The sequence below is a fragment of the Pangasianodon hypophthalmus genome, chromosome 6 (assembly GCF_027358585.1).
Source record: "Pangasianodon hypophthalmus isolate fPanHyp1 chromosome 6, fPanHyp1.pri, whole genome shotgun sequence".
In the NCBI taxonomy this organism is placed as follows: Eukaryota; Metazoa; Chordata; class Actinopteri; order Siluriformes; family Pangasiidae; genus Pangasianodon; species Pangasianodon hypophthalmus.
Genome location: NC_069715.1, coordinates 26,318,091 through 26,332,247, shown reverse-complemented (window position 1 = coordinate 26,332,247; position 14,157 = coordinate 26,318,091). Strand labels below are relative to the sequence as shown.

Sequence of the window (14,157 nt, the reverse complement as noted above, 5' to 3'; positions counted from 1 at the left end):
AACTCAACTGATGCACTGACGGTGAGAGTGGAGGGAAGCGGAGGTCCTAATTGAGCCTGTCTACTCGTTTCCAGCAGCCGGGAATCGTGGGTAGATTGGAGTTGACTCTGCTCCTAGCGAAGCTAGTGCCACTCAGATAGAGTCCATAGTCAACTAGCTCATTTTTCTTGGCTGTCATAAGGCATGTGGGGATGTGGAGGAGGATCCTAACAGGAAAGAACAGCATCTGAGATTGGGCTGTTAGCTTACACAGATGTGGCGGTGACAGCCCACAGATGGGGAAATACCACCAATCTTAACTTGATTGTCTTTAGGGTCTTTCATCTCCGTTTTCATATCCTCTCCATCCATATATCTGTATATCATCACAGCTGTTTTCATTTGAGTCATTTGCAGCTAAAAGAACAGGGTTCTTGCACTGAATTACTTCACTGTAATAACTTGCGTTCGTATCTGCATTGGACTGCAGTGGGCATTGCTCAAATGCTTGACATTCCAAAGCTTCCAAATGCTGACTGTAGAAATATTTTACACTTACATTTTTTTTAAATTAGGCAGACTCTTTTATCCAGCGATGCATCAATAACATATTTAAGCCTGATTACGAGTACTTGTTTTCTGCTACTAGTCAATACTGATTCGAATGTATAACCTACTCAGTATTATGCCATCATGGGTGTCATGGGTATCATTTTATTTAGCTCTGTTTATGTTGGTTGCTGCTGTGTGCTGCTAGAAGTGAATTTCTCATGCTGAGTTTTAAGAATGTTCAAGAAAGAGATTCATGTTCCATGAATTTCACCTCGATTCATGAGCAAAGTATAGACCTGCATGTCGGTGCTCAGTGCTTGCAGAACTGAAGTGCTCTCATGTGCAACAGTTTCTCTGCACGTTCGCTTCATGCTTTACCTTGATATATGTGCAAATCCTGGCACCTTGCACTAATTTTTAATGACCACGCTTGCTGATACTTCTCTGCACGCTCAACATCCATCTTGCTCTCTGTTAAAGATACTGTTTAAATGACTTAAGATGTTTAACCAGGTTACTTGTATTGTAGAAAGATGCTGTAGCTGCTAGTTAAAGAGGTTATTTGAAGTCTGCTTTGATTGCCGTCATTAATTTTGAAATACACCCAGATTGCTGTTATTTCATGTCATCTGTTCATTAGATCACATAGTATCACTGATACAACTTTACATAATCATTTGCACATTAATAATAGGCCAACTCCAGATTTTGAACAAAGTTGGTCAGCTATCGATCTGAGGCTACTAAATCGAATCGTATCGTATCATATCGTATATATATCATGGTATCTTCAGATATCGAATTGTTACCTCATGAATAAAATCGTATTGTATCTTGTGTTAGCCTGATGTTTACACCCCTAGTTTTAAATGAGTGTAACAGAGAAATGATCGTTGTTATAGCCTAGAAGGGAATATATACAGAAGTGTATATGTACAGCAGCTGCATTTCACTACGTTACATTTTGTCCACTTTTTTCACAGAGGAAGAAGCCAAAGAACTTGAGGAAGCCAAAGAACTTGAAGAATCCAAGACAGGTCAGTAAATCTTAAAATCTTCTTTAAATGTCAAACATTTATGTGTTTTTCTTGGGTTTGACTGATTTAGAAATTCAATAATAACCAAAGGCAGAACTCTAAATAGCATGTATGATTTACAGGGGAAAAGGTTACATTTAAAGCACTAGTATTTTGAGGTTCATTCAGAGCACATGTTTCATTATCAGGACTTTTTAGGGTTGGCTATTCTGGGCTTTGGCTAGACACTTCGGGAGTCATGCATCATCCACTTAATGACCCCTTAAAGGTAAAAAAAAAAAAAAAAAAAAGAAAAAAGCAGTGATGTTATTTAAAAATTGAGTGAAGGATTTTTAGAATCATACACATATATAAACTGGATGCTTTAGTCGTTTGTGTGTAACTACCATCAAACGAAAGCTGCTTTCGCTTAAATCAGCCAATCTTCCACACCGTCTAAGTCTTTTGTCTTCCTTTAACTGCCTTTAAACACTAGAGAATGATACTTCGTCTCCTTTTATGCCTGCATTTTCATGATTGTCAAATGAAATAAGCCCCCTTCTTGAGCGAAGGCCAGAGTAAGCTGTGCCAGAATCCTGTCCATGCTCCTCCTGTGGCAGTAATGTCATTAAAGATATTAATTCGACTCCTTTAGTCTGAATTATTCAGCCTGACTGTGAGTGGCACAGTTAATACTATGAGATTTTAATAAGCAGACAGGTGAAAACGGGTCAGCGACAGAGAGAGAAAGAAAGGAAAAGAGAAAGAAAGAGGTAGAGATAGCGGTCTGTCTCCCTGGTAATGGAGGTCTCATGAATATTTAAGCTGTGACAAGTTTGGCCAGCGAGGTCAAGAGCCTAGAACATTCTGCAGTCTGAGGCTGACGCACCATTCAAGTAGATTTCCATGTCTGAAAACATCTCATTCACCTCCTGATGGAGTCTGTGAATGGAAGGGACAGAACATTTAAGCTCTCCTACTGTTTGTGGGACTTGTGCTTAGGGATGGGCTTTGCAGGCTTTACAGGTTTTTGAGACAGTATTTGAAAGGTATGAAGCTGCTGTAGTTGTTTAAAGTAACAACATTTACAGTTATAACAGGGAATGTCTGACTTTAACTGAGGTGATTACACGTCTGGATATAGTATACTAAGCAGACTACTCTAATCATAAGCCGGTTTTACACTGTAATTACAGAAGTCTTTTACTAATCATGCTGTACAAGATGAGTCTAATAAAATCTTCTATAATAAAATATTCTATAACAGACTGTGCACTAACATGTTCTCCGTGTCGGATTATACAATGAAGATCCTCTAATGATAGACCAGTTTTAGTCTCAAATGCTCTGCCCACAGAGCAGTTAATATGTTTTGTACACTTTTCTGGCCACAAGCTTCAGAAATGTCAGGTTTGTTCTCCGATTGGCTCTCCACTTGTTTGTGGATACGCGTGTCAGTTTGTAGTGGGAAAACAATTTTGTGAACATTTCAATGCAAAGCGAGATATTCATTACACTGAAAAAAAAAAAGTTCATGAAATCCCATTTCTTAACAGCTATTAAAGAGTTTTGTGTTCGATGTCTGCAGTTAGTGGTGAGTAAATGAGATCGCCTCGCATGTTTGTTAACAGATCATGGGAAACTATTATGTCATTAACTTTCAGTGACTGGTTGCTCTATACATAGCAGAAAGATACAGAAAACCAAATGAACTCTACCTTCCTGTATGAGGTTTTCCTAAAAGAGTCGTAAAAAGGGACCATCTTAGATTCCTTGACTCTTAAGTTGTTCACATATTCATCCGCACACCTTAGGTACATATGTAGGATTAAAAGCGACAGCCACTACAGGGCACATCAGAGCCCAAACATGGCTGTCTGGTAAAATGTTAGCAAGCAATTTCACACCAACATGTTATTTTGGGGCACATACTGTCACTGTTCAGTAGGTTAGACACATTAAACACATAGATGAGCACTATATGGTTTTGTACATATTGGTGTTCAAAACAGACTTTTTTCAGCAATTTGAAGGCTACATGAGAGTTTTTGAAATTCAAGCACTAATCACAGTAGGGTTTGTGTTAGGATTAGTGTTAATACTCAGAAACTGTCTAGAATTGAAATAGATTTGAGACACAGTTCTAATTTGAGAATTTCAGAATTTTGACTTCTGTGCATTAGAGCTACGAAGTGGGAAAAAAACTTGGACACCTTCATATCCGTATTTTGTTAACAACGAGCAAAGGTGCTACTTCGTTTACTGTTCGTGATGCAAGCAGCCATGTTGGTCTGACATCACTCGCTTAACTTAGGGTTGAGGAGACCTTCCAGAGTTTACGAGTAGGAATTCCGAGATGAGGGGGTGTTTTCTTTATTTAGTTTTAATCAAATGTAGCATACATTTACCCGTATATGTATAAACCATGCCTAAATTGTTCAGCATTCAACGTTGGTCCAGCAAAATTAGGCTTTCCTGGCCTTTTGTGTCTTTTTGAAGACGTAATACGATACTCATAACACTCATGCCAAGATGCTCATCCCTATTCATTACCCAAAAAGTCTCTAAACCCTGCCGCAGGATAAGGAATGAAGCATTTGATCTCTTATAAAATGCTCAGCATGGGTCCAAATCCAACCAGTAATTTCTCTCCACCGAACTACTGGATAACCCCGTTAGCTAAGAAGATGACCACATAAGTGTAATTGACATTCACTGTCCAAGTCTCTTTCTTCTACTACTAGAGTCACGTCTCTTTTTCCTGTAGTCTTGCTTCGGGGTGTATTAAGTGCGGAAGGCTTGTATCACCATGGTGTGCTAAGTGCTGTGGCTTATCACCCTCGCTATCACACTCCCACTGAAAAGGCGCTACTCAAGTTAAGGTGACTTCTAACAGGGAATACAGTGAAGAGTGGGGCGGTCCTACATGCGTGCGTGTGTGTGTGTGTGTGTGTGTGTGTGGACAGATAATAGTGTTCTGAGCTCCAGTGAGATGGTGTCACATTCATGCGGTCTAGATGAGAGAGAAAATCAAGACCTTGAAGTGCTGCCACCTAGTGGAGATCACACTGTAGAAGATATTAAGTTGTTTAATTAACACTTCTGTTCTACTTGTGCCTGACTCATGAGCAAGAAAACTTTTTGAAAATAGCATTTGTAGTACAGAGAATATATTCATAATATTTTTGCCTGAGAGTAATAAGGTGAAATAAAGTGTGACTAGTTTTTATAGTTCTAATAATGGAATAGAGAGAACTAAATGTGCTGTTTTTCTTTTTTCTTTTATTCTTATTCTTATTTTTCTTCTTCTTATTATTATTTAATAAAATATTTTGTGTGTTTGTTTGTTTAAATTCATACACAAAAGGTTTTTAAAAGTGCATTACTTTAAGCACAAACCCCAAATCCATCACACTTATCTCTCAATGCTAACTCTAATTCTAACACGCAAATGCTTTGGATGAAAACAATGTGGAAGAAAAGAAAAAATCAAACAATCTCAGCAGGTGATTGTCGCTGGCCATCTGACTCATAGGTCAAAGCGTGAGGACTGCGAACCCACACACACTCCACATGTATCTGACCTTTCCATTGCTCCAATAATAGTCTGAATAACTGAATGAAAAGAGCCGCTGCTGTGTGCCTGCTGTTTTCCTTCTTCTCCTTCTTCATTTTGTCTCTGCAAACAATCAAATCTGTGAAGAATCTCAAAAGACAAATCCACAGAGGGATCAGAATATTATTTATTTTATTTGCACATTTGTAACGCTGTAAATATTTGAAAATAAAAATGTAGACGGATTGGTTTTTAGTCAAGAATAACATTTCCCATTTTCATCTAGTGTGTTTTATGATGGTTGCCTATTATTTAATACGAGTCACAGATCACAATATTTAACAGTGATGACTCCTTGCCCGCAAATGTGACTGTCAGAAAATATTGAAAAATAAAATAAATCAATAGACATAGCTAACTTATGAGGAAATAGTAAATATGGCTAATTACCTTGTAAATATATGACACTATCTGGGGAATATTGTGAATATATAGGTAATTGATGATAAAACATTGTTGATATGCTGAATGTTTTCTGTCAGAAGATGTTTATTTAGCATTGTTGAAAGGAGTCTCCAGTGTCAGCGCTTTTTGATTTTTCAGTAATATGGCAAGAAAACTTAGCTTCAAGAGAGGGCGAAAAAGGAGAGGAAATTTAGGAAACAACTGTTCATATAAAACAGTTGATTGAGGTGTAGTGTACAGTCATTAGCTGGAGGAGAAAAGAAGAAATTTTGTCAAGATTTGTAACGTACCTTGAAGGTCTAAATTAAATTGAAAAGTAAATTTTTTTCTTAAAAATTATCATTAATTAAGAATACAAGTATTCATTTTCAATAACACTCAAGTAAAGCATAAAATATGCCAAAATAATAAAATTTCTTTTTTTTTTTTTTTTGTTAGAGAGAACATCTGTTAGAAGAAGGGCGAATATACACTGGGTCACCTGGAGAGGCAGGAATATTTCATGCAATGCCTTTTGATGGACGCTAAATTTGTTCGTAATTGCATTAATGGAAACATTTTCGACAGAAATATATAGTTTGACAGAAATTGTATAATCTGTCGTAAAATACTAGTGATTAATACAGTTTTTCGGGAGTTTCCGCCGGGTACTCAGGTTTCCTCCCCCAGTCCAGAGACATGAGTTGTAGGCTGACTGGCATTTCCATATTGTCCGTAGAGTGTGAGTGTGTGCGGTTGTGCCCTGTGATGGGCTGGCCCCCCTGTCCAGGGAGTCCCCTGCCTTGTGCCCTCAGTTCCCTGGGATAGACTCCAGGCTCCCCCGCAACCCTACGTAGGATAAGCGGTACAGAAAATGGATAATACAGTTTTTATTAGAAAACATTTCAAACTGCTAAAACACTTTATGCACAAAATCCCTTGGACGGAAACCTATCTACTGCCGCTGACCTCATTCATTTTGTTGGATATTTCAATGTATCTATTAGACATATATTTCCTTTTACTAATAACATGACATGAGTTACCTAGAAGAGTTTATCCCACTCCTGAGCAGTGACCTCATCAGAATGCCCCCTGTCAATCATTTTCACCCACTACACACACCTGCTCGGAAGTTTACACTCTGACTGTCCTCTTCGTCTCTTCATCAGCCTCAATTTGTCCTTTTTTCTAACTGTTCTCTGTATCATTCTGTCTGTCCTGACTTCCATTCTTTACCTTTATCTCTTTCTCTCAAACACACACACACACACACACACACTTGGGAACAGTGTGTCATCCCTGTTCCCTTCCCTCGTCTATATTGTTAGAGAATTTTGCACACCATTCCGTGCTGTTGTTCCATCCATGCTATTGTAACTCCTGGCTAAAAAAGCCTCTCGGGAGCTCTGACACACGTCACGCTCTCCTCGCTTTCAGTCGGCTTTTTCAACATGGAACCACACTACGCTGGGTCCCACACGCACCCACCCACCCACACACACCCACCCACACACACTCTCTCTCTCTGCACCATGGTAATTAAATAAACCTTTAACCTCTTTGCCTAAGCAAACTTAGAGAAGCTGGTGGAAAACAGCAGAGCAATGAGATCAATAAATACATACAACATCAACCACATAAATAAATGTACAAAACGTACACTCTCTGATGTGGCTGGGAACATTTTCCTCGAAAGCATTTATCTGTGTCCAAGTAACACTCTGAAGCAGACTCAGCCAAAACAGTGTATCAGTATTGTTTATATATTGACAAGAACTTCCCTCACCTCACCTCAGTATTCTACCTTATGTCACACCAGCATAAGCTAACATACGCTAACCTGGAAGTTCAAAATGGAAGCCCAGGCTAAAAATGGCAAATAACGTAATTTAACTCCAAAGTATGACAAGCTAGATGTATGGAAAATAAGTATGACCTTTACGTAGCCACAGTCTCTCGTCATTTTCTGTCAGCTCATGTAAAGATGTAATTTGAGTCTGACTAGCATCATCATTTTTGCTCAATAATGGTTTTAAATGTGAAGTGACTGTGTGTTGTGATAGCATTACACTTATATAACAGTCTTTGCACTACACTGTATTGTATTTTGCCCAGGTTAGTGACAGTTTCCAAATACTGTCATATTCCTTGTTCTGGAAAGATTGTCTAGCATCCATTCAAGCTAATTAATTTGTTAGTTTGTACTGTTTGCGTTTTACATCTAAACAAACATATATAAAAGCTACGTAGCTAGCTACATTTCAGTCAGTGTGTTTGTGTATTAGAAATTAAAACTTGTTTCAGTGATCAGTTGTCTTTGTGGTGAACATAAGGCGTTAAAATCCCCCTTTTTTTTCCTTTTTGTCATTTTAGTCACCACATGGTGTTTATTTTTTTTCTGCTTTTCTTTGGGGATTTTACCCAATTTCTCCTAATTAATTAACTGCCAATTCTTATCCACCAGGCTTCCAAGCAGGGACAGTGAAATTTAGCGTGCTTCCGTTCTCATAGGCATGAAAATCCAACACTTCTTTCCTACCAAGACAGCAGAGCCATGGCTTTGAACTTATGATCTCTCAATGTTAAAGCGCTTCACTTTTGTGCTACTTGAAGCACATATTTCACTGTTTTTAGTGTTGTGATTGACATGACATTTGCAACTTAAATTATTTCTTCAGGAACTAATCCCCTATGAACTGGAGTACTTCCTCAGGGAAAATGTACCAGTCATCAAAACCAATTGAAATGAATAGAAGTGTTAACGACTCTTCAATTCAGCTCCATGGCTAGAATTCAAGAGATATTGAACTTGTGGAACTTTACCAAATATTATGAAAAGTGTTCTGACTTTAAAAATATTGCTGTCCTCATAAGCATCTCAGTATCGGAAATTATTTGAAAATACAAACAACTGTAGTGAAGTTAATCACATGACTTCTGAGTGCAAAATTAGCGACCGAACATGTGTATTGCTACTCACGACACACTTATAGAAAGTGATGAAGTGTTCTGGTTACATATATAAAGCAGGTGATGGCTGGGCTATTAATAAAAGTCTTATTGGCCTGAAAGCATAGCTGAGTGTAACTGTGTGTGTGCTTGTGTGTGTGCACGCACATGTGTGCACAAGACAGCAGTACAACACTCCATACTTCACTTTGTACTGCCATTCTGTATCTATGTGATTAGACCAGAGAAAGTTCAGTATGGCATCCCAAACCCAGCATGCCTCTTGACCTTGTGTTGATAACCTTGTCTGTGTGTATGTGTGTGTGTGTGTGTGTGTGTGTGTCCCCTGATGGCTGACGCTGAAGTTTTCCATTTGCTCTCTTTTTCAGCTGCAACACCTCTAAAGAGCTAAAGGCAAAGAGCACAGGTAAGCCTTTTTTGCACTTTATTTCCCTTAACAGCTCAACTCTATGAGTCCGAAAGTCTCAGTCCACTACCAAGAGCTGTATTAATTGCAAATAATACAAAATCCTACTCATTTGATAGTTAATATCCAAGAATATATTAATTGTATTACAGTACATCTGCATATCTGGGTTTCTCGCCATTTGGTTCATTGTTTCCTCATCATTTCAAATGTTCTCCCCATGGCCGTGTGCGTGTTTCTGGGGGGTGGGAGGAAACCGGAGAACCCGGAGGAAACCCACATGAACACTGGGAGAACAATATTAAACTCTGTACAGTCAGGATCAGTTTCTGAAATACTCAAACCAGCACGTCTGGCACCAACAACCATGCCACAATCAACGTCACAGAGATCACATTTTTTCCCCATTCTGATGTTTTATGTGAACATTGAACTGAACCTCTGGACCTGTATCTGATTTTCTACATTACACTGCTGCTTCATGATTGGCTGATTGAATAATTGTTAAAGTGACTGTTCAGCTGTTCCTGATAAAGTGGATGATCAGTACATAATTCTTGAACGAGGGATACGTTTTTTACACCTTGTTTTTTGGTTCGCATCCCACTTAAAGTAAAGCTGTAGTCTAACTGACACATTCTAGTCTAATTTGTAGCATCTTCTCAATTACACATTTTTTTTGTAGTGGAAGTTTTTATTTTTTTGTGTAGTGCAGTGGAATGAGGTCAGTTTTAACGTCCAGCTGTCCTATTAATTCCATGAAGGACACAGCAGTGATCGAGAAGTCTTGATGTTTTAATTCCGGACAAATGCAGACAGGTCAATGGTTGCCATGACAAATTCATTTCGACGTGCTGTCATTAGAGAGTGCCGCTGAAGCGCTCGCAGGACTGAGCATAGTTACCGTTAATCACTGAAGCTTTGCATCATTATAGACTCTCGCACAGGTGTTAATATAATAAGCAGCAGTGTGTGTGTTCGTGTGTGTGTGTCTATATGTGTATGACAGAGAGAGGGCGACTGATGGTTGCTAAGCCTGTGGAATGAACCACCATGTTTCTTTTTCCCTGACATGTAGGAGGCTGATTGACTGCACTGACATCAACAAGTCAAACTATTTTTAAACCTCGTCTCTTGTGTCTTAATTACAAAAAACACCAAATGAGCAAATCTGTCTCCTTTGAGGGTGCTGCTCCTTTTTTTTTCCTGTTTCAGAATCTATGCCAGTGTGATACCCAGGGAAATTAGATCTTTTTCAGACAAAGCACAAGCATTGTTTAGATAACAGGAAATGAATTAGATTATTGTCTTGCATGGATCATCTTAAAGATGCTCAGCCATCCTGAGTGCAAACATGCTTTTAGGGACAAATAAAACTCAGTATTCATATACTACAAATGCAGTTCTAATATCCTTTTATTAATGCATCAGGTTCTTTAAAGTGCCTTACAAATGATGTAGAATGCATCCCGGTTTACCAAAACTCCCTATGTCCATTAACCCCCAGATCTACATTTAAACAAGAAGAGGGCTATTTAACAAAATGCCTAACTAAACAAATAGGTTTTCAACTTAGACATAAAGATTGAGACTGTCTGAGTCCTGAACATTAACAGGATGGCTATTCTATAGCTGGAGGGCTTGGTGAAAAAAAAAAAACCTCCTGCTGTAGCTTTCTCATTATTCTAGATGCTGATAAAGAACCTTCATCTTTTGAATGAAGCAGGCATGTTGGATAATAATAAACCAAAAGTTCACTTTAGGTACTGTGGGGCGAGACCAATCAGTGCTTTGTAAGCCACTGGTAGTATTTTATGATCAGTATTTTACTGATAACCAATATACCATTCATTCATCACCAGTATCTTAGCCAGGGTTACAGCTGATCCAAATCATGTTCCAGGAATTTAAAGTTGATAAAATATGGGTAATGTGGTCAAACCATCTAGTTATAGTAAGAAATCTGCATTATGGAGGAATTGGTGCTTGTTGTTTTTGAAACTACTGGAACTTCTAAGCAAGGCATTACTATAGGTAACATAAGCATGAACTAGCATCAACTACTTATGTATCAAGTAATACAAGCAGAGAAACACAACCCTGATCTCAGGCCAGCAGTTGGCCATTTACTTCTTTAACCAATGCTTTTTAACCAGTGCTGAAATAGCTCATGCTTTAGATTCACATGCAAGTATGGGTTCATCTGCTGAGCTACAAATGTTTCTGGGATCTAAGATCTGATATTGACCTATAGCTTGGAAATTGACATGGATCAAGTTTTTTAAGCAATAATTTCTTAACTGATATTTTGCAAAGACAATAATAAGGGAATTTTTAGTTGTTGCTTTTTTTTTTTTTTAAGAAAATGCATCAATTAGGCCAAATTCAAAGTCAGAATCCAGGTTCAAGAACACACAAAAGTTTAGCAGGAGTCAGGGTTTATATAACTCAGGTAATTAAGCCTGGAAATGGAACAGGTGTGTGGGACCAACAGTATTCAGATGATGGTGCCCTCTGTTGGCTGGGAGTGTGTTCCATGGCTGCCCTTGTGAAATTCACCAGAACACTTACGTTGAATGGAAAGAAGTGGATTATTTACTCATATCATTCTTTTCCCTTCCCAATACCCCCAATACCTTTGGAGGAGAAGCTAAAAGTAGATAGACTAAACACAAGCTGTCCAATAAAAATACAAATTACAAAAAGGTACACTTAAAAGCTGCCTATCTTTGCTCAAGCATAATAGTAGCTTGAGATTTATAGCTGAGTTTGTGCTGAAAAAAGGATGCCATGCTTTTTGTGGTTAAGATATCTTTATCTAGTGGTAAAATGGACAATTACATTTATCCAAAAAAAAAAAAAAAGAAAATGAAAAAGAAACCACTCTGTCATTAAAGCAAAAATGGACAAAAAGGGGACATACTAAATAGTAAGAAACTCTGAAATTCATGTAAATATATAAGATTTTACTTTTCACTCAAGTTGTTGTCAGTAATAGAATTTGTAGTGAAAATTATTGTAAATTATTTTTTGTTGTAAATTAGAAAAGAATGCAAAGTAGAAGCATTCTCACTAGTGGTCTCAGATATTATATATATATATATATATATATATATATATATATATATATATATATATATATATATATATATGTATGTATACACACATATACACACACACACACACACCTTGTGTGTAATGGCTAACAGACATATTGGATATACACTAATACTCTCATTTCCTCTTGTTCACATTTGCTGCAATACACAAACACCGGCGGGAGAAATAGATAATGATGAAGCTCAAAAAAATCATCCACTCCTGCAAACAAGCCTCACCTCTAGCTGTAGAGGAACAGATGTTTGTGCTTGAGAGGCACTAGTTAGGAAGAAAAAGTGTGAGCGAGAGAGAGAGAGAGAGAAAGATGGGAATGCTGGAGAGGAGTTAAAAAAAAAGCGCGATAATTGTAGACCTAGACAGTTCATTTTACCCATGCGAGTAACAACAGCAAAGCAGTTTCTGAGTGTTGTAGTATAGGGGCTTGTTTGCTTCCACAGACCTGGTTTTCAGGCCAAAATAATCTGTAGACGAAGTCATGCTGTTAGTCCTTCAGTTGTATTTTTGATTTGCCACTTCAGTTTTCACTAAAGCTGTTTTCTCTGGATCGTTATTTCTATATAAGCACAGTGCTATGTGTTTGTGTATGTGCACAGCGGTTTCTTGTTTACTGCGCCTAGAGATTTAATAACCTTAGAGTCACTTAAGTAGAACGGCCAAAGTTGGCAAACAAACTTCGCAACTTTGCTGAATCACAACTGATCAATTGTTGTTGTTTTTGTGTGACAGTTTCTATATCGATTGCTTAATTAATGCAGCAATGCAGCATATCTTATTTAATAACAGAAGCATATCTCGTTATTCAAAGTCACTGTCAAGGACCATAATGATGTGTGATAGTGATTTATACATTTTCAGTGATTTATACATTTCTGTAGCATCAAATTTTCAATTAGGGCTGCAAGTGATAACCCCTGCACATTCATCTATAGTTTGCATTTATTATTTATTTTTTTATACTGATGCACTATAGTAATATGTGATGCACACTTCGAAGTGCTTCGAGATTTTCATGATGAATACAGCGTGTGTTCCTATATTCATCATACTTTGGATAGACACTATTTCTTCATATACATACTGCCATAATTCCATGACTCCATTTAAGATTAGAGGGCAGTAACCATTCACTTCAGTGGCTGTGGACATCCTATGAATTATAATGATGCTAATATTAATCCACTTCAGCAGAGAAGGCCTACAGGGACAATTAGTGGCACGTAACTGCCCCCTCGTCCACAATCTGAGCGTTGCGCTGAAATATTGCTGCAGTTTCACCCTATAAGTCTGCCTTAACTGCTGGACTGTCACTATTAAAATATCTCTCATCGTTCCAAGATGCTTCTAGATGTAGCTGTTTTAGGAAGGACAGTAGCAATGGAGAGAAAAAGAATGGCACTCTAGCAAAAATGAAAAAAAAAAAAAAAAAAATTAGATTTAAAATTCTATAGTAACCTGCAGTTGTGTATGCTATAGTTAAAAATCATAAATATGAAATCAAATCTACTTGAGTAGAACAAGCTATTTTAAAAATGCAGTGTGAAATAGCATTATTATTTTTCATCTTGTTCAAGTCAAGTAATTATGGTAAATTTCCAAAAATCACTTAAAAAATTTAATAAATTAGAAGAAAATGTGGTTAATGCTGTGATTAATTGATTAAATGACTCCTGATTATGCTAATAAATGGCTTTACAATGTCCACAGTATTGTTGGTGATGTCTTAAGCATGATGTTGGCTGAATTTTCCCCCTAAATAACATGGTGTCATGAACTGCAGGTGGAGGTTAAATGCTTTATTAAGGATAGACCAAGCAAACAAATTGGAAGAGCAAAGCGATACTCAAAATCAGGAAAACGCATAGAGTCAGGCGAATATCAATTGGGGAAAAAACAATAGGATAGGCGAAATGGGATAAATCTGAATTTCCAAAGAGCAGGCCATAAACAAGACGCTTAAAGATCATTTTCACATTTGTGCTTTTTCCCAGAATTAAGGCCGTTTGCCCTGAGAATTAGGTATGATTGGTGAATTGTGAGAGTTATTTCCATGCCCTGGAACCGTCCAGAGAACTGATCCCTGGTGCTCTTGAAAATGGTGGCCTGGGGCTTGG

General features: G+C 37.7%; 1 protein-coding gene across 2 annotated transcripts in view; it reads left to right on the top strand.

Moving 5' to 3' along the window:
* cd276 (CD276 molecule) overlaps positions 1 to 14,157 on the top strand; it is a 95,001-nt gene that overhangs the window by 63,828 nt on the left and 17,016 nt on the right. For both annotated transcript variants that reach the window (XM_026914215.3, XM_026914216.3), the window contains exons 6-7: positions 1,515 to 1,568; positions 8,889 to 8,926. In XM_026914215.3, the coding sequence (XP_026770016.1) occupies positions 1,515 to 1,568; positions 8,889 to 8,911 (77 nt within the window). In that variant the 3' untranslated portion in view covers positions 8,912 to 8,926. The remainder of the gene's footprint in view (positions 1 to 1,514; positions 1,569 to 8,888; positions 8,927 to 14,157) is intronic.